The following is a 25193-nucleotide window of genomic DNA, read 5'->3' as shown; positions in this document are numbered from 1 at the left end:
GTTGATCGATATCGATCGACAACAGGTCCACTTTGTATGGACACACCTTAATATACGAAACTGTCATGGTAGAAGGATTTTTCAGTCCTGTCTGGGTACCTGGGTAGAATAAACAAGACCATTTGGTAGGATCAACAGAAATATTCTATTGCAAATAACCGACCTGTGTTTCCGCTTGTTTCAGAGTCATTCTATGCGCAGCTAGTGTCTTTTATTTTTAGGAAGAGAAGTTTCAGGCGACCTTCCACCATGGAGCAATCTTATGAGAAGAGGAAAACATTTTGATAGTGCCTCCAATTCTCAGGCGACCTTCCACCATGGAGCAATCTTATGAGAAGAGGAAAACATTTTGATAGTGCCTCCAATTCCCCCTTTTGTGGTTACGAGCCGGATGACTGTTTTTTGTGATCACCAGGGCATGTGTTCGATCCCAGCCGAGGCATGGAATTTTATCCTCATGTATTTGAGAATTTGACCACACAATAACGGAGCTCTAAGGGTTAGGTGGTAGAGAACGCCTCCGGCGTTAACATCGCCTACCTTCCACTCAAGTACACAATAACGGAGCTCTAAGGGTTAGGTGGTAGAGAACGCCTCCGGCGTTAACATCGCCTAGTGATTACCTTCCACTCAAGAGCCTTTTATTATTAACAGTCGATTTATGTTTTTATTTTTCCAATGATTCACGCTCGAGCGTTTCAAACTGCCAGCAAAGGACTGGGAAAGTCTCTACAAGAGTGTCGGTCATGTAACGGTACAGTTTTAACACGGGGCAAAGCGTTCTCATCAGGAACCGAATTACCAAAAGCACACATGTGGTAGTTCTCATAAGAACCAGGACCTTTCGGTTACATTAACCACGAAGGTCGAAAAGCACTTGTATTAAATTTATGGAAATAGCTATTTAGATACATAATAATCATAAACTTCCGTATTTTCGATTAAAGTTCTGAGTCGTCTCAGTTGAGATGAAATTTGATTTTTTTCCTTAAATGAAGGTTCATTTGTATTTCTTTTTAGACTATCAAGGTAGGTACGTTACATAGCACCCATAAGATACAATACACTGCTAAGCACCAGTATAACTCTTGAGTACTTGAGTGCTGAATTTTTTTGTGCTCCAAAGAAGGAAAAACGGTCAGACGGTCTAACAGATCTAGGTCTCGAGCTTCTTCTGTCACACACGTTCCAACTTTCAGACCTGGGTGCAGTGGCGTAGCGTGGTCTAAATTCCCAGGCCGGGAATGCCTTTTCCACAAGTTTGGCCATGCCTCGGGATGAACTAGCGGGATTCCGGAGCGAAGCGACGGAATTCAGCTAGTAAATACATATTTCTGTTTACAGGTAACACGTTAATTTCCAGTACTTAAACCTGGATTACAAAGTCATGTTTCAGTATCTGCTCGTCTCTATTCTCGGATTTCTCGGTAAGTAATGAATCTGGTACGTATAACGGTGAAGATTCAACTCCGAGCCAGGACAAAAGTTTTATAAACCTGATCACATGGTGCTTTTGAGATTTGGTGGTTTGCTGCTTTTGGTATTAAATTTGGTGGTAGACATGCCCTTGGGGTTGGGTTTATCTTCTGATAGATAGTACTATGGATATAAAAAAAGAAGATTCAACTCCGAGCCAGGACAAAAGTTTTATAAACCTGATCACATGGTGCTTTTGAGATTTGGTGGTTTGCTGCTTTTGGTATTTGGTGGTAGACATGCCCTTGGGGTTGGGTTTATCTTCTGATAGATACTACTATGGATAAAAAAATAATAATAATAAATAATTATCATGAAAAAATAGAATAAATTTTATTCTGCCTTTGTCCATTCTTTTGCCGTGGGTATCACAATACGAGTACATCATACGAATAGAAATATGTACCCAAATTACTGAAACTTTGAATTTATTTTAAAAGGCCATAGGAAAGGAATTTAACATTGTATTTTCCTCTTGTTTTCAGCATAATTTTATCAAATGATAGTCAGTACTGTAGAAATTGAGAGGAAAATGTAGTAGAGGTGAGATTTTGATTTACTTTTAAATTTCCGAGGCAAGATGTTTTTAGTCCTGTCCTATCTATCTATAAAAATAAAATTGCAGATTTGTCTCTACATTGCTTAGAATCGTGAAATTTTTAGTTATTCTTACATACTGTCGTGGGGTTTGTGTTTGTTGGGATGTGTTGTGTGTGTGTCCTGTGTGGTGTGATATGGTGTGTGGTGGTCCCGTTGTAGTAGAGGTGAGATTTTGATTTACTTTTAAATTTCCGAGGCAAGATGTCTTTAGTCCTGTCCTATCTATCTATAAAAATAAAATTGCAGATTTGTCTCTACATTGCTTAGAATCGTGAAATGTAGTAGAGGTGAGATTTTGATTTACTTTTAAATTTCCGAGGCAAGATGTCTTTAGTCCTGTCCTATCTATCTATAAAAATAAAATTCCAGATTTGTCTCTATATTGCTTAGAATCGTGAAATTTTTAGTTATTCTTACATACTGTGGTGGGGTTTGTGTTTGTTGGGATGTGTTGTGTGTCCAAAGTTTAAGCCATTGGTCCGTGTGTCAAATGTGACAAGGATGCGACACAAAACTTTTGGTTAAGATTGGTGCAACGGTTGGCGGCATTTTACCGCTTTTTGGCGGTTTTCGGTGTAATTTGACAATATATTGGGAACGGTGTGAGCTAGAGACTTGAAATTTGGTGTGGAGTTTACAAATGTGACAAGAATGCAACTCAAAACATTGGTTTGAGATAGGTGCTGCGGTTGGCGGTATTTTGACCGCTTTTTGGCGGTTTTCAGCTGTACCGACTAAACGGTTAGAGATATTGTAAAAGTTTGGTTATAAGAACAAGAACACCCAAAATAAGCATCATTCAATAGGATGAGGAAAGTCGTGTGATGTTCACACCAGATTTTTTTCTAATTAAAATTCCTGTATTTAGTTTTGGCATGCTTACTTATAGGTTATGATTTCTAAGTGGTTTTTTAAAGCATTTTCCTTTTTTTTTACTTGCAGGATTATTCTTCACTACACTTTTTGAAATACAAGATAATCAGGGAAACTTGGTTGTGGTTGTGAACCCAAAGCCGCTTGATTCAGATTCGAACAACACTATGGCTGTGGTGGGTATTATTATTATTATTATTATTATTATTATTATTATTATTATTATTATTATTATTATTATTATTATTATTATTATTATTATTATTATTATTATTATTATTATTATTATTATTATTATTATTATTATTATTATTATTATTATTATTATTATTATTATTATTATTATTATTATTATTATTATTATTATTATTATTATTATTATTATTATTATTATTATTATTATTATTATTATTATTATTATTATTATTATTATTATTATTATTATTATTATTATTATTATTATTATTATTATTATTATTATTATTATTATTATTATTATTATTATTATTATTATTATTATTATTATTATTATTATTATTATTATTATTATTATTATTATTATTATTATTATTATTATTATTATTATTATTATTATTATTTTATGTACCTTCACTAATTTGTATATAATTCACTTAAGACGACCGTTTTTGTGATGAATTGTTCCATAGTTATCATCACAATTTATTCATAGCTCTATTGAGGGAAATGTTGAAATATCGGTCTAATTTCAGAAGTTTAACGAATGCCCTTTTCTCTTTGTTTTTCCAGATACCAGTGTGCATTTACAAATTGATTCCATTCGAACGTACAACTTCCAACTCCCATTCTGAAACCATTTAAATTACACGAACCCTTTGGCTCGTGCTCTCATCAAGTAAGTATCTGCAGTTCATTAGAAGTTATAGGACATTATAATAGGTAAAGGATGTACATACCTTGCTTATTTATCCTGCTGAGATAGGAGTGAAAAATCCCTTTACCCCGTTATCTTGGAGGGTAGTAATTTTCATTTATTTATTTATTTAGTGATGAACAAGAAAGACAAAGTCAGGGATTGTGATATGATAAGCAACCATAGCTTTAGTGACTGGTGGGGGAAGAACCCTTATCTTTGTTATGACCATAAATGTATGGAGAGACTCACAAGTAACACAAAATGAGAATGTGTAAATATTCATGTAGTATTAGTGAATAATTTAAAGAGATCAAAGTTCACTTGATTTAGACATCCTATAAGTGTATAAGCAGTATAGCCAAGTATTTCTCACTTCTTTTGTTGATAACAATCAATGGGCGAGGTTAATGCCTTGAGGCGCGGAGACTTTCAATTATTATTGAAGATGAAGTTCTATTGATTTCTTTTTCTTTCGAATATACCTCTCGGTACGGATTTAAGAGATAGAGCGATCAGTGTGTGAACTATGAAATGTGAACTGTGAAATGTGAATGAGTGAATGGATCTCGTTCTTATAATATAAGATATAAGATTCTCGTGTAGCTGTCTTTCGTTTTTCGAAAGCACGTAGAAATTCTCGTAGGTAAGGCTCTTTTTTAAGGTTTGATAGAGGGAACTGTAACTGCTGAGCCCTTACTGTCCCCAAAGGAAGACAGGGACAGGGTAGGAGAAAGCCAGTCGTTCCGAGAATAAACCTTGTCTGTGTAGGGTAAACTTCACCTCGGGCAAGAATCGAACCCGCGACCTTGTACTTACAAGGCAGGGCACTCCAAGCTAACTAGGCTGGCTTAGTAATGCTAATAAGGAAGCTCCATGAAGCTCATATTAATTATTCTCGTGTAGCTGTCTTTCGTTTTTCGAAAGCACTGTAGAAATTCTCGTAGGTAAGGCTCTTTTTTGAGGTTTGATAGAGGGAACTGTAACTGCTGAGCCCTTACTGTCCCCAAAGGAAGACAGGGACAGGGTAGGAGAAAGCCAGTCGTTCCGAGAATAAACCTTGTCTGTGTAGGGTAAACTTCACCCCGGGCAAGAATCGAACCCGCGACCTTGTACTCACAAGGCAGGGCACTCCAAGCTAACTAGGCTGGCTTAGTAATTCTAATAATGACGTTGATTTTTTAAGCTCCATTTCTGATCCTTCTGTCAGTTTTCAGCCCAAAAGCTGGATGCACGATGACACAGAATATTCTCCCTCTGTCACTGTAGCCCCTGATATCCTAGGAAATACACAATTCAAAAGATGAAATTATTATTACAAACAATTTAACAAGTTTCAAATTAACTGATAGAGGATGAACTTGATTGAAGACTTATTTTTTCTAAATTCTTATCCTTATCTGACTAAACTCTACACTAGACACATACCATCATACCAACCTTGAGATTACCTACCCACTACCTATTTCTTGTGTGCTATCAGCAAAAATTGAATAGGTATTTTTTATTAAAATCAAACAAGAAACAGGTAAACAAGCTTCCTATCATTTTTCTTTAATAATTTATTTTAATTCTTCCTTTAATATTTCTTTATTAATTTATTTTAATTTAAACTCGTTTCCTTCTTCTTCTCCTACCCCCCTTCATTTCTTATTTCTGTCTGCTCTTTCTCTTTGTAGTTTTTAATTACCCAAATTTTTTGCGTCCCCTCTCGCTCCTTTCCGTGTTTTTCTTTTATCTTCTCTTACCCTCCCATCGTTGTCTCGGATAAATTCTGGAAGAAATTTTGCATTCCGTTATTTTCGTGATCTGTTCGGTATCGCACCTGATGATTTCCTCATGTCTTTCTGCAGTGCACCACTTAGAGAGCTTTCCAATCCAGGGGCTAGTGGTTCGATATTTTATCTGACAGAGGATGATGAATTCATTATGAAGACAGTGCAACACAAAGAAGGTGAATTCTTACAAAAGCTTCTTCCGGGCTATTATATGAACTTGAACCAAAACCCCCGGACATTGCTTCCCAAGTTTTTCGGTCTCTATTGCTACCAATGTAACTCGAAGAATATTCGACTCTGTGCGATGAACCCCCTAGTATATCAGTAGGTAGTAATAATACTAATAATTAATAATATCAGTGCAAAGCACAGTGTATGTTATGTACATGTTGTATGGTACTCTGGCTGGAGGTTCCTTCCCATGTTTGCACGCTTCATACATTCGACGCGTCGTTATACGTTATATATCTACACATATAACGTATAACGTTATATATACATAATTTATATGTTATATATCTATATAACTTGTGTACAACACTCATCTGTTCGGTTGACTACACTTCGCAACACTGTTATTGAGTACATACTACATATGTACATATATCCTATAATTCCTATACAGATGACCACAAATGTCTATATTTTGTAGCCAGGGAGGGCAATGAAGCTTTTTTTTTGTATGAAGGAATGAACTTGTGGAATGTGGAGGATTTTTTTTATTTGTGAAAGATGAAAAAACGAAGTGAGTTAGTTTTAATCTTGGGTTTTGGTTTAAGTCCGGACGTTTTTGCCTTAAATTCGTTAGTTTGTCTGTTTCTTCAGTGATAACTCTTCAACGAATAATCCAATTTTATCTGATTCTTCCGCTATGACTCTTGAATGATTGGCCCGATTGGCTGTACGCGCTCGCTCTATTTTGAGCGAGTTTTTCCTCCAAGCTCCAAGGCACTTTGCCACTGAACGTTACATTAGGTGGATGTTGTTGTTGTAGCGAAATCACGAGTCAATCCTCGTCTCCCTCAAGTTGCAGGAACGCTGCAACTGCTTTTGGTTGACGCCAGATTCAGAAGCCTGAACTGTTAGTGAGGTTGGTCTTCACATTAGGTTGTTCACGCTACCACTTTTCTCGTTACCACAAATGACTATTTCTCTATGATTACATTGATTAGCATATCGGGTAATAGTAGCTATGTTCATAATAGTAGTTATCTAGCTATGTAGTTCTACACATTGACCAAATATTTTAGTTTCATTATCTTGTTATTCATTGTTCTATTTGAGGTCATTTCACTATGAATAAAGATTTTTCACTCAGGTAACGCAGGTGACACAGACACCAATATTACATGCAAAGAAGCAAGTAGAGGGTATTTCACAAGAGAAATTTTCAAGTGAGAAGATGTCATTTAATTGGGCTTACACCATGAAATTCTTTCCTACTTTGAAGTGACATTTTTCTTAGCACTGCACTTGTGCACAATTCAACATTGATAATAAATTTAAAAAAATAATTTGACCCAGAAGCATAAGGTTTTGTATTTCAAACATAGGTACAAAGTTAAATGCAAAACTGTGTTTAAAGTTCGTGAGAAGATGTCATTTAATTGGGCTTACACCATGAAATTCTTTCCTACTTTGAAGTGACATTTTTCTTAGCACTGCACTTGTGCACAAGTCAACATTGATAATAAATTTAAAAAAATAATTTGACCCAGAAGCATAAGGTTTTGTGTTTCAAACATAGGTACAAAGTTAAATGCAAAACTGTGTTTAAAGTTCACTGCATTAAAACATTCAGTACAGAGGAATTTTTGGAGAAATTACTGCTGAGCTTGCAGAGATTTGTATGGGATACTCTGGTCACACATCAGCGTTGCACACCATTCCTGCAGATACCAGAAGCTGCTTGTATTTAGAAAAGGTTCTTCGAGGCTTGTGTGCAACTCTAGAGTGTGCCAGATTCAGATTAGCTGAACATTTTGAAATCAATCAGTCAGATTGCTTAGTTCAATATTTTTAATAAAACCTATTTTGAACTCAAATTGTGGCCCTGGTAGGTGTTCAAGTGTTAGATGCATTCAATATTTTTAATAAAACCTATTTTGAACTCAAATTGTGGCCCTGGTAGGTGTTCAAGTGTTAGATGCAACTGAGGAAACAGTAACCGTAGAATCCACACTGAGGAAACAGTAACTGTAAAATCCACAAACCTCAGAAAGATAGGCAAATGGGTTAGTTGCATATTTCTGAGGTCTCTCTGGGGCATTGGAGATTGGTTGCTGTTTTGTGGATGGTGCAGTCATTTGCCCACCAAAAATCAGCAAATTGCATGTGCTCTCCTCTCCCCCTCCCCCAAGCTTAATCAGAGGTGAATAAGGTATAACAGGGATTCCCATTTTAAAAAGTGAATACCTTTTAATACTGATTGAGGGGGAAAATGGAAATTTTCATTTTCTGAGGTCTCTCTGGGGCATTGGAGATTGGTTGCTGTTTTGTGGATGGTGCAGTCATTTGCCCACCAAAAATCAGCAAATTGCATGTCCTCTCCTCTCCCCCTCCCCCAAGCTTAAAATCAGAGATGAATAGGTATAACAGGGATTCCCATTTTAAAAAGTAAATACCTTTTAATACTGATTGAGGGGGAAAATGGAAATTTTCATTTATTTATTTAGTGATGAACAAGAAAGACAAAGTCAGGGATTGTGATATGATAAGCAACCATAGCTTTAGTGACTGGTGGGGGAAGAACCCTTATCTTTGTTATGACCATAAATGTATGGAGAGACTCACAAGTAACACAAAATGAGAATGTGTAAATATTCATGTAGCATTAGTGAATAATTTAAAGAGATCAAAGTTCACTTGATTTAGACACCCTATAAGTGTATAAGCAGTATGGCCAAGTATTTCTCACTTCTTTTGTTGATAACAATTTACAATACCCCCTTCTTTGAATCAAATTTAATTTTTGTTGTTGTTGTTGTTGTTGTTGTTGTTGTTGTTGTTGTTGTTGGTGTTGTTGTTGTTGTTGTTGTTGTTGTTGTTGTAGCGAAATCACGAGTCAATCCTCCTCAAGTTGCAGGAACGCTGCAACTGCTTTTGGTTGACGCCAGAAGTCCTGAACTGTTAGTGAGGTTGGTCTTCATATTAGGTTGTTCACGCTACCACTTTTCTCGTTACCACAAATGACTATTTCTCTATGATTAGATTGATTAGCATATCGGGTAATAGTAGCTATGTTCATAATAGTAGTTATCTAGCTATGTATGATTAATGTAGGCGTTAGTAGTACTTACTGGGTGCTTGGTTCTCATCGGAACACGTTAACTTTGAATGAAATACTTGAGAGACGATAGCGCTGAAGTCAAGGACGTATGATGTCATGCTGAGAAATACACACATGCAGTGGTATTATTCATTATGTGTTTTGCTAAATTCGTACAATTACTTACGATATTTGCTGATTTCTGTACATTATCTTGAGCACTGTGTTGTATAGGGAGGGTATAGTTTGTGGTATGGTGATTTGGGAGAGTTGCAAGTAGAAGACCGAGGGTTCGACGTAATATAAGGTGAAAATTATTATCATTATTTTATGTACCTTCACTAATTTGTATGTAATTCACTCAAGACGACCGTTTTTGTGATGAATTGTTTCATAGTTATCATCGCAATTTATTCATAGCTCTACATAATTAGGGGAAATGGTGAAATATCGGTCTAATTTCAGAAGTTTAACAAATGCCGACGTATGATGTCATGCTGAGAAATACACACATGCAGTGGTATTATTCATTATGTGTTTTGCTAAATTCGTACAATTACATACGATATTTTTTGCTGATTTCTGTACATTATCTTGAGCACTGTGTTGTATAGGGAAGCTGGGAAGGTATAGTTTGTGGTATGGTGATTTGGGAGAGTTGCAAGTAGAAGACCGAGGGTTCGACGTAATATAAGGTGAAAATTATTATTATTATTTTATGTACCTTCACTAATTTGTATGTAATTCACTTAAGACGACCGTTTTTGTGATGAATTGTTCCATAGTTATCATCGCAATTTAGTCATAGCTCTATTGAGGGAAATGTTGAAATATCGGTCTAATTTCAGAAGTTTAACGAATGCCCTTTTCTCTTTGTTTTTCCAGATACCAGTGTGCATTTACAAATTGATTCCATTCGAACGTACAACTTCCAACTCCCATTCTGAAACCATTTAAATTACACGAACCCTTTGGCTCGTGTTCTCATCAAGTAAGTATCTGCAGTTCATTAAAAGTTATAAGACATTATAATAGGTAAAGGATGTACATACCTTGCTTATTTATCCTACTGAGATAGGAGTGAGATAGGAGGAGTGCATCTGTCTTGTAAGCGCTAGGGCGCGCGTTCAATTTCTTTATTCTGAACAGAGAATGTTCGTTCTCGGAACCGCTGGCTTTCTCCTGTCTTATCCTCTCTCTCTCTCTTCAATTTCGGGACCCGTAAGGCGTCAGGGCGCGCGTTCAATTTCTTTATTCTGAACAGAGAATGTTCGTTCTCGGAACCGCTGGCTTTCTCCTGTCTTATCCTCTCTCTCTCTTCAATTTCGGGACCCGTAAGGCGTCCATTGGTACACAGTTCCCTAAGACGTTCTTTATTACACAGTTCCCTAAGACGTCCTTCATTACACAGTTCCCTCTAACCAAGGGGAAAAATTCTTTTCAACATATTAATAAATACATATTTCTGTTTACAGGTAACACGTTAATTTCCAGTACTTAAATCCTGGATTACAAAGTCATGTTTCAGTATCTGCTCGTCTCTATTCTCGGATTTCTCGGTAGGTAATGGATCTGGTACGTAAAATGGTGAAGATTCAACTCCGAGCCAGGACAAAAGTTTTATAAACCTGATCACATGGTGCTTTTGAGATTTGGTGGTTTGCTGCTTTTGGTATTAAATTTGGTGGTAGACATGCCCTTGGGGTTGGGTTTATCTTCTGATAGATAGTACTATGGATATAAAAAAAAATAATAAATAATTATCATGAAAAAATAGAATAAATTTTATTCTGCCTTTGTCCATTCTTTTGCCGTGGGTATCACAATACGAGTACATCATACGAATAGAAATATGTACCCAAATTACTGAAACTTTGAATTTATTTTAAAAGGCCATAGGAAAGGAATTTAACATTGTATTTCTTCTTGTTTTCAGCATAATTTTATCAAATGATAGTCAGTACTGTAGAAATTGAGAGGAAAATGTAGTAGAGGTGAGATTTTGATTTACTTTTAAATTTCCGAGGCAAGATGTCTTTAGTCCTGTCCTATCTATCTATAAAAATAAAATTGCAGATTTGTCTCTACATTGCTTAGAATCGTGAAATTATTCTTACATACTGTCGTGGGGTTTGTGTTTGTTGGGATGTGTTGTGTGTGTGTCCTGTGTGGTGTGATATGGTGTGTGGTGGTCCCGTACATATCAGTATTTAACCTGATTCTATGCCAATATTACTATTTTTACTTTCCTTATCCTATACGAAGGAAAGTAATGTTATCGGGTCAAAATTTCGATGGTCAGTTTTTAGTGCCAAAACACGTTTTGAGGTCCCTAGAGCCTAAATCCAAAGTTTCAGCCATTGGTCCGTGTGTCAAATGTGACAAGGATGCGACACGAAACTTTTGGTTAAGATTGGTGCAACAGTTGGCGGCATTTTACCGCTTTTTGGCGGTTTTCGGTGTAATTTGACAATATATCGGGAACGGTGTGAGCTAGAGAGTTGAAATTTGGTGTGGAGTTTACAAATGTGACAAGAATGCAACTCAAAACATTTGGTTGAGATAGGTGCTGCGGTTGGCGGTATTTTGACCGCTTTTTGGCGGTTTTTGACCGTTTTTTGGCGGTTTTCAGCTATACCGACTAAACGGTTAGAGATATTGTAAAAGTTTGGCTATAAGAACAAGAACACCCAAAATAAGCATCATTCAATAGGATGAGGAAAGTCGTGTGATGTTCACACCAGATTTTTTTCTAATTAAAATTCCTGTATTTAGTTTTGGCATGCTTACTTATAGGTTATGATTTCTAAGTGGTTTTTTAAAGCATTTTCCTTTTTTTTACTTGCAGGATTATTCTTCACTACACTTTTTGAAATACAAGATAATCAGGGAAACTTGGTTGTGGTTGTGAACCCAAAGCCGCTTGATTCAGATTCGAACAACACTATGGCTGTGGTGGGTGAGAGAGCTAACAAGATAGAGGTGGAGCTAACAGCAGTGAATAGTCTCAACAATGATGACTCCAACTTGGACTTTATCAAATATGAGAAAGCACAAATTGAAAAGGAGAAAGATGAAGATACGTTAAGCAATAAGAACTTTGACAATACTTTGGCAACACAGAAGATGGAGAAAGACAAAGAAAAGAAGATAGGACACAGACGAGTAGGAGTGGGAGGAGAAATCACGTACAAGAAGATCCAGACCAGTCAGATCATGGGTTCTATACAGCTTGGTATAGAACATGCAGTAGGAGGACTTGCTGGGAAACCTGAGAGAGATTTACTCATGCAAGACTTCATGACCGTGGAAACCACAGTATTTGCCAAAGACGGTACAAGCAGTACTCCCGCTCACCATTATACTGACTTTACATTCAAAACCTACGCTCCCATTGCATTCCGTTATTTTCGTGATCTGTTCGGTATCGCACCTGATGATTTCCTCATGTCTTTCTGCAGTGCACCACTTAGAGAGCTTTCCAATCCAGGGGCTAGTGGTTCGATATTTTATCTGACAGAGGATGATGAATTCATTATGAAGACAGTGCAACACAAAGAAGGTGAATTCTTACAAAAGCTTCTTCCGGGCTATTATATGAACTTGAACCAAAACCCCCGGACATTGCTTCCCAAGTTTTTCGGCCTCTATTGCTACCAATGTAACTCGAAGAATATTCGACTCTGTGCGATGAATAACCTGTTACCCTCATATATTACAATGCATCAAAAATACGACTTGAAAGGTTCCACTTACAAGCGAAAAGCTTCGAAAGAAGAATGCAAAAAGAAATCTCCAACATATAAAGATCTGGACTTCATGGAGCATCATCCAGAAGGTCTCTACTTGGAACCTGACACGTATCAAGCCCTGGTCAAGACAATACAGAGAGACTGTAGGGTACTGGAAAGTTTCAAGATTATGGATTATAGTTTACTGGTCGGCATTCACAACATTGATGTTGCGGCCAAAGAAAAAGCTGATCGTGTATCACTCAATGAACAAGCAGCATCCAATAGCACGACGAATCTGAAAAATGAATCTCAAAACCAAAATCCTCCCCCTACGAATACAAGTAGAATGATAGCATTGAATAGATCACAGAGTATCAATAGACAAAGGTTGGTAGCACATTCCACAGCCATGGAAAGTATACAAGCGAATGAAGCTTTAGACGAGGAAGAAGATATGCCTGCAGGAGGAATACCTGCCAGGAATGCAAGAGGTGAAAGACTCTTGTTGTTTGTAGGTATCATCGATATCCTACAAAGTTATCGTCTCAAGAAGAAGCTAGAGCACACATGGAAAGCTATCATTCATGATGGTGATACAGTGTCTGTACATAGACCCGACTTCTATGCCCAACGCTTCGAGAGTTTCATGTCGAAAACTGTGTTTAAGAAAATTCCGTCTCCCTTGAAAAACGCGCCATCTAAACGAAGGAGTTTACAACGACCTTTAATACGCTCATTACAGCAAACCAAGGAAGAAGCCATGAACCGTAGCTCTTCCTCTCCTCAGCCTACCACAGAAGTAGTGGTCACTTCGGACGAGAAGTCATCCGTATCAGACAAAGGTAACCACCTGTCCAAGACTTACCATGAAGAAGTTGTTAGTATATCGGAGATTAGGTTAGAGTCCCGCAAGTCACTCAGTGTAGAGTCTGGCTCTTCCACATCTGGGATTGGAGGCTCCCTGACAACTGTAGGGGGGCGTCATATGACCTGGACTCCTCCAGTCTCTATTGAAGGTTCTACTCCAACGTGGACAGAAGGTACGCCTAGTTATACCGAATCCTCCAGTAGTTGTGACACTGAGTTCAATCCTGCTCCAAACCTTTCCCACTCCTCCATGCCTTAGTCTTCTTAGTAGCACTGTACACCCTCTGCATAGATCTGATAGTAAGTTGAACTATTGACACTGGAGTATTTACTCGTAGTCTTGAATCAGTTCAACTAAAAGTTTATTGTATCCCACCCGTATCCGTTCCAAGTATCGGGTATTTCCATCATAAAAATTGGGAACGATATTTATAAAATGAAATTTAGAAACATTAGTTTAATAAAAAAAAAAATCACTCGATTAAAAGAATGAAACTTTGGAAATCCAATTCCCTTGACAGACATTTTCAAATGTCACAAAATTAATACAGTTTTTCACCCGATTGATCCGGGTTAGTTAGAAATAAAAGAATGAAACTTTGGAAATCCAATTCCCTTGACAGACATTTTCAAATGTCACAAAATTAATACAGTTTTTCACCCGATTGATCCGTGTTAGTTAGAAATAATAATAACAATAATAAATAATACATTAACCCTTTTTTTGTTTTTGTTTATCTAAATTATATTTTGATTCCAATACACTTGTGTGATAGTAGAAAACTAGCTAGCCATCACGGATTAGAAATCTTGTTACTAAATGAAAATTGTTTATTCGTTGTTCACTATATTTATTTAAAACTTATACTATTTTTTTGGTTTTACTATAAATAATGCAAATCGTTACTGTCAATTCATTTAGAATCATCATATTGAAGATTTTTGATAGCTCTTTTATTTTAATTGTAGAGGGCTAGAAACTTAAAACGAATAGAAATAATAGGCTAATCATAACTAACTTTATCATCCTGGGCTCTAAAATTCTTTTCCTTACTTCGAACTCTTGTCAAATTACTGCTTTTATCTCTGTCCTACGGAGGTAAAAGCTCGAAATTCGATTGCGGATTGATTACATCAGAGGTTGCATTCCGGGAATTTTTGGGTTGTTGGGAGTTTGAGACTGGTATGTCCAGACGTAATGACGCCCATGTTAACATTTTTATTTTTTGGCAAACGAAAACTATTTCAAGCATATTTTGAAACCTTTATTTGTGATGTTTGTTTACCAAACTTTCCTTTAAAAATACTCATTTTGATAAACTATTTCAAGCATATTTTGAAACCTTTATTTGTGATGTTTGTTTACCAAACTTTCCTTTAAAAATACTCATTTTGATTTTTTTTTCTTTTTTTAATACCTTAAAATGTATGTGGGAACTTTCCTATTTGGGTATTAGTTTTGAAAACTAAATACCCATCTTATATTATAAGAACAAGATCCGTTCATAGTTCCACACTGATCGCTCTATCTCGAGAACCACAACACCTAGAAAGCTGAAATTTGGTAGGAATATTCCTTTTATGGTCTAGGTGTGTAATAAGAAAGGATTTTCATGCCTTTTCCACAAGTTTGGCCATGCCTCGGGATGAACTAGCGGGATTCCGGAGCGAAGCGACGGAATTCAGCTAGTTATTTATTATATAATGGATTTTATTTGTTCAATATTTACGTAGCACCAAACTACTTTGTTTAGAAATTTTTACGTAAAATAATCGATTTCCGAGGGAGGTAATTGATGCAATAAGAGTCCTTTTTGAATAACTTAATTTGTCTCGTACCTTTTGCATGCTTGTGGTCGTTCAATGCACTTGGATTATTTGTATTTAACAAAACTATGTTTTGAAATTGGAGGGTGTGTTCACATAAATGGGAGTTTGGTGTTTTTACCTGCAAGTAATGTTATAAAAGAAAAGTGAGCCATTTTTTCACCGTGTGGATTTTTTCCTCCCTTTTTACAAAAAATTGCATGGGTGGGTTCAATTTTGATAGGTACCTATAGGCAGATTTTCACAAGCACAAATAACACCAAAATAAATTAGGAAAGTAATACGTACCCCCAGAAACTTTTTTGTATTTCCACATAGGTATATTCTGCTGATCAGGCATATTTTCCAATTCCAATAGCATGCTTATAACGAAATGGAAAATTATGCTCGGCGGAATTACTTACTTTTTTCTCTCTTTTTTAGGTAAAAAATTAAAATCTCAACAAAAAACGATAAAATTCGAAGAGACCAGTACAAGTAGTAAGCATTTATTCAATAAAACTTTGAAATCCGAGATAGTAACGACCATCAGCGAAAACATTGATGCTAGCCAATCCAAATACACTTTCAAACCAAACGCAGGACTGGATTGTTAAGAAATTTTATCAGTAAAGCTATCTGTGCATTTAATGTTTGACAACGATCCCCCCCAACACAATGAACTGGTAAAACTTTTTTTTAATTTTTGTGTGACGAATACAATAATAAAATTATTTCTTTTTAAAACCTCTCTAATGCTCTTGTATCCTAAAAATGCACTAACAAATTCCAACTGAAAAAATATTTCCATTATTTCAAATTCCAGAACTTTAATTTTGAATAAGGTGACGTTTCATTTTTGTTATCTCTTTTTAGTGTTTATTAATTTACTCCTGCAAGTGTTTTAAACTTTTTGACAAAAGCTTTTCACTAATATCTAATTATTCAAGCTTTTATCATGTGTGCGTTTGCTAAGGATGGCTTTTTCCTGCTGTGTCGCTTACTAACTTTATTTTATTAATTTTGGTATGACATTGCAATATCAAAACAAATTACAAACATCCCTCTTAGGGATTTATTGAACATGGAGACCATTATCTCACATTTGAACCTTAACTTAACTTTTTGTCTGCTTTCTTGAGATTTTTTTGTTGCTTTTTGGTATATTTTTCCTCATATTATAAATAATGGTGAAGTATTTTTTATTGTTGAAAGGGAGGTTTAGGATGATTACAGATACATTTATCTAGAATTTCAACATGTAACCAACAACTAAAACGCATGACTTGAAATGTTTTTGGTCTAATGTATGAAACGTATACAATTTTTGACACTCCCAAAATTGGTATTTATTATTTTATCTACTTATTATTAATCAATCGGAAGCTGCTATTCAAAGTGACTCCAAACTTCGATATCACAGAAGTAATAGAAAATAATCTTAATACATAATAATATTTATTGTGATAATAATGTTCTTACCCAAGGTTATCTTTTTTAAATAATCTCCGATTTTATACGTGTAACATGTTTCTGAAAGTTTGTATTGCTGGACAAGAAGTTTATTAGTCCTTAGAGGGAAAATCCTTGGAATAAATTCTCTTCGTTCTTGTTGTCCTAAGAAAAAGATGCCCTATAGTGGCTACAGCTTCTGGAAACATGTGTCTCAAATACGGAGGGACAATGTGCCCTCTATTGTTATTTATAATTTTAACTTATTTGTAATTATGATTTTTCCCTCTTAATTTAACAACTTTTTTGTAAACTATTCCATTAAAAGAAGTAATTAATTGTTTTTATTGTATTTTTTGCTTGTAGTTAATTATGTATTATTTTTTATTTATAAAACGAAATTGACTATTATTGATTAAAAAGTAAAACAAAAATTAATCATTATAAAAACACGTGTGGTTTTATTGAAGTTTCGTTTGTTTTTGGTGGGGTGTGTGTGGTTTTAGACTGTGATTTTCAAAACACCTCGTTTTCAGAGTTTAATGAATCATAGCTTCTCTTTGGAAAATTTTCAAACCTTAATTTATCAATTATCACTGTCTCCTCTAAGAACATGGTTATGGCACTTTTTTTTCTACCATTAACTCACATTTAGCTCCTCTAGAGTTGGGGGATACGCTACCGAAACCTTGTGCGTTAAGAGGTTTTTGGTCGTATTTTTCTCCCTCTTTTTTTTACGTTGAAAAATATTATTTTGGACCACCGTTTTTGATTTTGGGTGTAGGTATATTGAAGGTTTTATCAATCATAGCTTCTCTTTGGAAAATTTTCAAACCTTAATTTATCAATTATCACTGTCTCCTCTAAGAACATGGTTATGGCACTTTTTTTTTCCTACCATTAACTCACATTTAGCTCCTCTAGAGTTGGGGGATACGCTACCGAAACCTTGTGCGTTAAGAGGTCCTTGGTCGTATTTTTCTCCCTCTTTTTTTACGTTGAAAAATATTATTTTGGACCACCGTTTTTGATTTTGGGAGTAGGTATATTGAAGTTTTTATCTAAGAAACTGGTTATAGTTCATCCGTCGGCAATTAGTTTAATATATTGTCCCAACTATTTAGTGTCTCATTGTCTTTTGGTTTTTTAACTTGTTTTAACCTGTGCTTGATACATTTAGCTCCTCTAGAGTTGGGGGATACGCTACCGAAACCTTGTGCGTTAAGAGGTCCTTGGTCGTATTTTTCTCCCTCTTTTTTTACGTTGAAAAATATTATTTTGGACCACCGTTTTTGATTTTGGGAGTAGGTATATTGAAGTTTTTATCTAAGAAACTGGTTATAGTTCATCCGTCGGCAATTAGTTTAATATATTGTCCCAACTATTTAGTGTCTCATTGTCTTTTGGTTTTTAAACTTGTTTTAACCTGTGCTTGAAGCCATGCCTTTTCCACAAGTTTGGCCATGCCTCGGGATGAACTAGCGGGATTCCGGAGCGAAGCGACGGAATTCAGCTAGTTATTTATTATATAATGGATTTTATTTGTTCAATATTTACGTAGCACCAAACTACTTTGTTTAGAAATTTTTACGTAAAATAATCGATTTCCGAGGGAGGTAATTGATGCAATAAGAGTCCTTTTTGAATAACTTAATTTGTCTCGTACCTTTTGCATGCTTGTGGTCGTTCAATGCACTTGGATTATTTGTATTTAACAAAACTATGTTTTGAAATTGGAGGGTGTATTCACATAAATGGGAGTTTGGTGTTTTCTGCAAGTAATGTTATAAAAGAAAAGTGAGCCATTTTTTCACCGTGTGGATTTTTTCCTCCCTTTACGGTCTAACAGATCTAGGTCTCGAGCTTCTTCTGTCACACACGTTCCAACTTTCAGACCTGGGTGCAGTGGCGTAGCGTGGTCTAAAGTCCCAGGCCGGGAGGCGCATGGCGTCTGAATGTGAGTGATGGCGGGCATTACCTATTCGAGTTCCAGTCGATGACTCGATGTACCTAATGGAAACACATCCTCAAAAGGAATCACGGGCACGGTTAGCCCAGTGGTAATGTTCGTTCAATGCACTTGGATTATTTGTATTTAACAAAACTATGTTTTGAAATTGGAGGGTGTATTCACATAAATGGGAGTTTGGTGTTTTTACCTGCAAGTAATGTTATAAAAGAAAAGTGAGCCATTTTTTCACCGTGTGGATTTTTTCCTCCCATGGGAGTTTGGTGTTTTTACCTGCAAGTAATGTTATAAAAGAAAAGTGAGCCATTTTTTCACCGTGTGGATTTTTTCCTCCCTTTTTACAAAAAATTGCATGGGTGGGTTCAATTTTGATAGGTACCTATAGGCAGATTTTCACAAGCACAAATAACACCAAAATAAATTAGGAAAGTAATACGTACCCTCAGAAACTTTTTTGTATTTCCACATAGGTATATTCTGCTGATCAGGCATATTTTCCAATTCCAATAGCATGTTTATAACGAAATGGAAATTATGCTCGGCGGAATTACTTACTTTTTTCTCTCTTTTTTAGGTAAAAAATTAAAATCTCAACAAAAAACGATAAAATTCGAAGAGACCAGTACAAGTAGTAAGCATTTATTCAATAAAACTTTGAAATCCGAGATAGTAACGACCATCAGCGAAAACATTGATGCTAGCCAATCCAAATACACTTTCAAACCAAACGCAGGACTGGATTGTTAAGAAATTTTATCAGTAAAGCTATCTGTGCATTTAATGTTTGACAACGATCCCCCCCAACACAATGAACTGGTAAAACTTTTTTTTAATTTTTGTGTGACGAATACAATAATAAAATTATTTCTTTTTAAAACCTCTCTAATGCTCTTGTATCCTAAAAATGCACTAACAAATTCCAACTGAAAAAATATTTCCATTATTTCAAATTCCAGAACTTTAATTTTGAATAAGGTGACGTTTCATTTTTGTTATCTCTTTTTAGTGTTTATTAATTTACTCCTGCAAGTGTTTTAAACTTTTTGACAAAAGCTTTTCACTAATATCTAATTATTCAAGCTTTTATCATGTGTGCGTTTGCTAAGGATGGCTTTTTCCTGCTGTGTCGCTTACTAACTTTATTTTATTAATTTTGGTATGACATTGCAATATCAAAACAAATTACAAACATCCCTCTTAGGGATTTATTGAACATGGAGACCATTATCTCACATTTGAACCTTAACTTAACTTTTTGTCTGCTTTCTTGAGATTTTTTTGTTGCTTTTTGGTATATTTTTCCTCCCTCTTAGGGATTTATTGAACATGGAGACCATTATCTCACATTTGAACCTTAACTTAACTTTTTGTCTGCTTTCTTGAGATTTTTTGTTGCTTTTTGGTATATTTTTCATCATATTATAAATAATGGTGAAGTGTTTTTTATTGTTGAAAGGGAGGTTTAGGATGATTACAGATACATTTATCTAGAATTTCAACATGTAACCAACAACTGAAACGCATGAACGGACGTTTGACTTGAAATGTTTTTGGTCTAATGTATGAAACGTATACAATTTTTGACACTCCCAAAATTGGTATTTATTATTTTATCTACTTATTATTAATCAATCGGAAGCTGCTATTCAAAGTGACTCCAAACTTCGATATCACAGAAGTAATAGAAAATAATCTTAATACATAATAATATTTATTGTGATAATAATGTTCTTACCCAAGGTTATCTTTTTTAAATAATCTCCGATTTTATACGTGTAACATGTTTCTGAAAGTTTGTATTGCTGGACAAGAAGTTTATTAGTCCTTAGAGGGAAAATCCTTGGAATAAATTCTCTTCGTTCTTGTTGTCCTAAGCAAAAGATGCCCTATAGTGGCTACAGCTTCTGGAAACATGTGTTTCAAATACGGAGGGACAATGTGCCCTCTATTGTTATTTATAATTTTAACTTATTTGTAATTATGATTTTCTCGATGATTTTTTTGGTCGAAAAAACTGCGTATTATTGAAAACGTTTATGGAACGTTTTTTGCTATTAAATACTACCTATTAAATATGTATGCTATGCTATTAAATACTACCAATTAATTAATTTTGAACTAATAAGCCAGCTTTCATTTGGCTGAAGTTTGTCACATGGTTAAGGGGTTAGGTATATCCGGGTTATCTACGGGACTTTTATTAGTTTTATTTATTTAATAACCTTAATTTACGTACTGAAATTTAATTAAAGTAGGTATGTTATAATATTATGTATATTTGCAATTTGCACCAATTTCTTATGGTCCACTAAAGTTAAGCAACGTTGCGCGTGGTTATTATCACTATGGGTGACCATCATATCGGCTGTCGTGTCGCGTGCTGTTGTCTTTTCCAAATTTCCAGGCTGTCTCGAATCAGCAAAAATATAAATTGCTGAACATGACAACCTTGATTTTCATGTCAGAGTGCCGACCAACACCTATAAATAAAAATGATAGAAAGTAAAAATTGCTGAGTCACTTTATCCATGATGTCCATCCATGTTATTAATCAGTTCAATCACTTATGATTTTTTTCCATACCTACACCACATACCACATCTGATGATAGTTCATCTGATGATAGTTCCTAACTGACCTATACCTCCATTATATACCCATATGACGTCTAAGTCAGAGTGCATGTAATACACGTTGTTATTACATCAGCAATTATTATTATTAATTATTGTAGGTATCACCTTCGTGGTAGTCCTTTACTGCTTGTGCTTGAACACGTGGCATTGTTTTGTGTTGTTTTGTTACCTTTTTGACTACTCCACACACAAGATAACAAGGTATGTTAGATTTTTAGACATAAGCCCTTCTTATTTTTAGCCTATTGAGAGAGGTAGTTTGAGTTATCCACTAGTTTGTAAGTGGTGAAAGTATTAGAGGGTTGGTTTTGTTCACGAAAGTAGAATTTCCTAGAAATCCTCGCCAGCCCGCCACTCACGCTCACACCGGCTGACAGACCGCGGCCTTATAAACATCTATGTATATAGGTCTGTCAGACCGTCTTAACGCATGTGGCGGAAAAAGCTCGAGACCTGGGTCTGTCAGATCGTCTCGTCTGAGATACCGCAGTCTCGAGCTTTTTCCGCCACATACGTTAAGACAGTTGAGTTATCCACTAGTTTGTAAGTGGTGAAAGTATTAGAGGGTTGGTTTTGTTCACGAAAGTAGAATTTCCTAGAAATCCTATTAAATTAAATAAAGTTAATTAGTCATTTTGTAGCAGAATCTTAAACCTATCCAAAAAAATTTGTCTTTCATTGTTTGAGCCAAAATTAAATTACATATACATATTTATTATTTATTTATATTTATTAGAGATAAATAATAAATATGATATTACTATTTTTGATAAATTTGTCTTGAAGATGACTTCATCGAATATTCAGACAATCTTTCTTAAAGATCATGCGTAAGGTGTGTTCTGTGTTCGTCAAATCTGGGGTTTCGAATATAGGACATAGAACTTATTTTTAGGTAGTACAGTACCCATTGTGGAAGAATTCGAAGATGAAATTTAGAATAACTCCGGAAATAATAGAAAGTAAAAACACTGAAATAATGGGAAAGACAGTTTTCATATTTGTATATTAATTAAGTTCGGTGAATCTTGTGTCGTTCTTCATTTATGTACCTATTTTGTTTCTGTTATCGCTGCATGCACTTTGGCTCCCCCTGGACGGTTCAGAGTACTTTGTCTGAGTTTTGTGTTGGTTTTTTTGTCGTCTCTGTTTCCTAACTTCCCATTTATATCACGTAAGTAACTTTTATGCCTTTTAATAAGAAGTAAAGGTTGGACAAGTTCTTATCTCGATATTTTCGAAGTTATTTTGCGGCACCTTTTTTCTGGGCCACTTTTTGTCGTCTCTGTTTCCTAACTTCCCATTTATATCACGTAAGTAACTTTTATGCCTTTTAATAAGAAGTAAAGGTTGGACAAGTTCTTATCTCATTATTTTCGAAGTTATTTTGCGGCACCTTTTTTCTGGGCCATGTCTCTGTTTCCTAACTTCCCATTTATATCACGTAAGTAACTTTTATGCCTTTTAATAAGAAGTAAAGGTTGGACAAGTTCTTATCTCGATATTTTCGAAGTTATTTTGCGGCACCTTTTTTCTGGGCCACAAAGTATCATTAGATAAATTAGATTACATATCAAAGTTTCGTCAATTATCCCCTTCATAAATACAGCACATGGTACATTATACCTATTCAAAGGCCTTTTTTAAAGTGATGATTAGTTCAAGGTGAGGGAATCGCATAATCTTGGTTATACTGTTAGCTTGGACTGGGTAGTGGAGTATTTTCATGCTGTAAACTGCTTTTCCTTTATTCCCGAAATCAAATTCAACAAATGCTGTCTTTGTTAGCTTGGACTGGGTAGTGGAGTATTTTCATGCTGTAAACTGCTTTTCCTTTATTCCCGAAATCAAATTCAACAAATGCTGTCTTTGGTTATCCCTTAGTGCTATATTTTAAAGGTGTGTCCACACATAATCGACCGGCCGTCGATGCATGACCGTCCACACTGCCTGGACAACATAGTTTTATCTCGTTGATCGATATCGATCGACAACAGGTCCACTTTGTATGGACACACCTTAATATACGAAACTGTCATGGTAGAAGGATTTTTCAGTCCTATTCCTATCTGGGTACCTAGGTAGAATAAACAAGACCATTTGGTAGGATGGACAGAGATATTCTATTGCAAATAACCGACCTGTGTTTCCGCTTGTTTCAGAGTCATTCTATGCGCAGCTAGTGTCTTTTATTTTTAGGAAGAGAAGTTTCAGGCGACCTTCCACCATGGAGCAATCTTATGAGAAGAGGAAAACATTTTGATAGTGCCTCCAATTCCCCCCTTTTGTGGTTACGAGCGGGATGACCCTTTATTGTGATCACCAGGGCATGTGTTCGATCCCAGCCGAGGCATGGAATTTTATCCTCATGTATTTGAGAATTTGACCACACAATAACGGAGCTCTAAGGGTTAGGTGGTAGAGAACGCCTCCGGCGTTAACATCGCCTACCTTCCACTCAAGTGCCTTATTTATTATTAACAGTCGATATAATTATGTTTTTATTTTTCCAATGATTCACGCTCGAGCGTTTCAAACTGCCAGCAAAGGACTGGGAAAGTCTCTACAAGAGTGTCGATCATGTAACGGTACAGTTTTAACACGGGACAAAGCGTTCTCATCAGGAACCGAATTACCAAAAGCAAAAGCACACATGTGTAAGCTGTAAGCACTTGTATTAAATTTATGGAAATAGCTACCACACAATAACGGAGCTCTAAGGGTTAGGTGGTAGAGAACGCCTCCGGCGTTAACATCGCCTAGTGATTACCTTCCACTCAAGATTTTTTTTTTTTTTTTTTTAGAAAGGGACCTACTACCGACCTATAACAACGGAGGTCTTACCGTCCCAAAATAGAAGAGAGGAGGACAGGGTAGGAGAAATTCAGCCGTTTCGAGAACGAACCTTTTTTTGTTTAGAATAAATTTCGCCCTGGGCGGGAATCGAACCCGTGCCCTAACTCCCGCGATCGCAAATTATTATTTTGGTCAACGTCAACACTTTCACCCATACGATGGATGGCCCTGGTTGATGAGTCAATTTTATTATTTTTATTTCGTTTTTAATAATTTTCAATTTATTGTCTAGCCAAGTAAACTAGTAAACTGTCTTGCTGTCTTCATCAGTTCATCCTAGTATCCTCTCCAACAAGTACAAACTCTGTCTAATATTGGTTTAAACTTGTTCAGAATCGTTTTACTACGAAGTAAAGTTTTTTTTTCTAGTTTTTACTCCTACACGTGCATGTGTTAATGTTAAATGTGTATCTTATAATAATAGTAGGTAGTAATTTCAGGTACCAACTCTTCTAAATAAAATTTACAATTTAGTTTACTCGTAGGTAACGTAGCTTAGCTAGGTGTACCCTGTACCTACTTCAATCTCAGTAATCTCAGTTGAGTCAGTTGTGTCCAAACCTTCGAACAGTGATAGTCGGATGTAAGGAAAAAGGAATCAGGCGACCTTCCACCATGGAGCAATCTTATGAGAAGAGGAAAACATTTTGATAGTGCCTCCAATTCCCCCTTTTGTGGTTACGAGCGGGATGACCCTTTATTGTGATCACCAGGGCATGTGTTCGATCCCAGCCGAGGCATGGAATTTTATCCTCATGTATTTGAGAATTTGACCACACAATAACGGAGCTCTAAGGGTTAGGTGGTAGAGAACGCCTCGGGCGTTAACATCGCCTAGTGATTACCTTCCACTCAAGAGCCTTTTATTATTAACAGTCGATAGCCTCCGGCGTTAACATCGCCTACCTTCCACTCAAGTGCCTTATTTATTATTAACAGTCGATATAATTATGTTTTTATTTTTCCAATGATTCACGCTCGAGCGT

General features: G+C 35.8%; 1 protein-coding gene and 2 long non-coding RNA genes across 14 annotated transcripts in view; 1 reads left to right on the top strand and 2 right to left on the bottom strand.

The window, feature by feature from the left end:
• The window catches only part of LOC103506746 (phosphatidylinositol 4-phosphate 5-kinase type-1 alpha-like), a 28481-nt gene extending 4426 nt beyond the window's left edge, over positions 1–24055 (top strand). For 5 of the 12 annotated variants that reach the window (XM_026821738.1, XM_026821739.1, XM_026821740.1 and 2 more), the window contains exons 2-6: positions 3718–3823; positions 10363–10446; positions 10824–10881; positions 11736–13661; positions 15739–17300. In XM_026821738.1, coding sequence (XP_026677539.1) covers positions 11834–13661; positions 15739–15911 — 2001 coding nt within the window. In that variant the 5' untranslated portion in view covers positions 3718–3823; positions 10363–10446; positions 10824–10881; positions 11736–11833 and the 3' untranslated portion in view covers positions 15912–17300. Of the gene's footprint in view, positions 1–3717; positions 3824–4768; positions 4789–9175; positions 9195–9560; positions 9583–9772; positions 9879–10362; positions 10447–10823; positions 10882–11735; positions 13662–15738; positions 17301–23513 lie in introns of those variants that run through there. The other 7 variants (XR_541231.3, XM_026821736.1, XM_026821737.1 and 4 more) reach the window with 7 other exon arrangements.
• LOC113466390 lies at positions 1–25083 on the bottom strand. Its single transcript, XR_003390793.1, has 3 exons — positions 24815–25083; positions 137–241; positions 1–99 (listed from the first exon to the last, which is right to left on the bottom strand). It is a non-coding gene; the product is annotated as an uncharacterized LOC113466390 (long non-coding RNA).
• Positions 14518–15077, bottom strand: LOC113466391. Its single transcript, XR_003390794.1, has 2 exons — positions 14832–15077; positions 14518–14751 (listed from the first exon to the last, which is right to left on the bottom strand). It is a non-coding gene; the product is annotated as an uncharacterized LOC113466391 (long non-coding RNA).
• Positions 25084–25193: the final 110 nt, after the last annotated feature.

The sequence above is a fragment of the Diaphorina citri genome, unplaced genomic scaffold, assembly GCF_000475195.1.
Source record: "Diaphorina citri unplaced genomic scaffold, Diaci psyllid genome assembly version 1.1 scaffold259, whole genome shotgun sequence".
In the NCBI taxonomy this organism is placed as follows: domain Eukaryota; kingdom Metazoa; phylum Arthropoda; class Insecta; order Hemiptera; family Psyllidae; genus Diaphorina; species Diaphorina citri.
The sequence above is the reverse complement of the archived record's forward strand: the minus strand, read 5'-3'. Positions and strand labels throughout refer to the sequence as shown.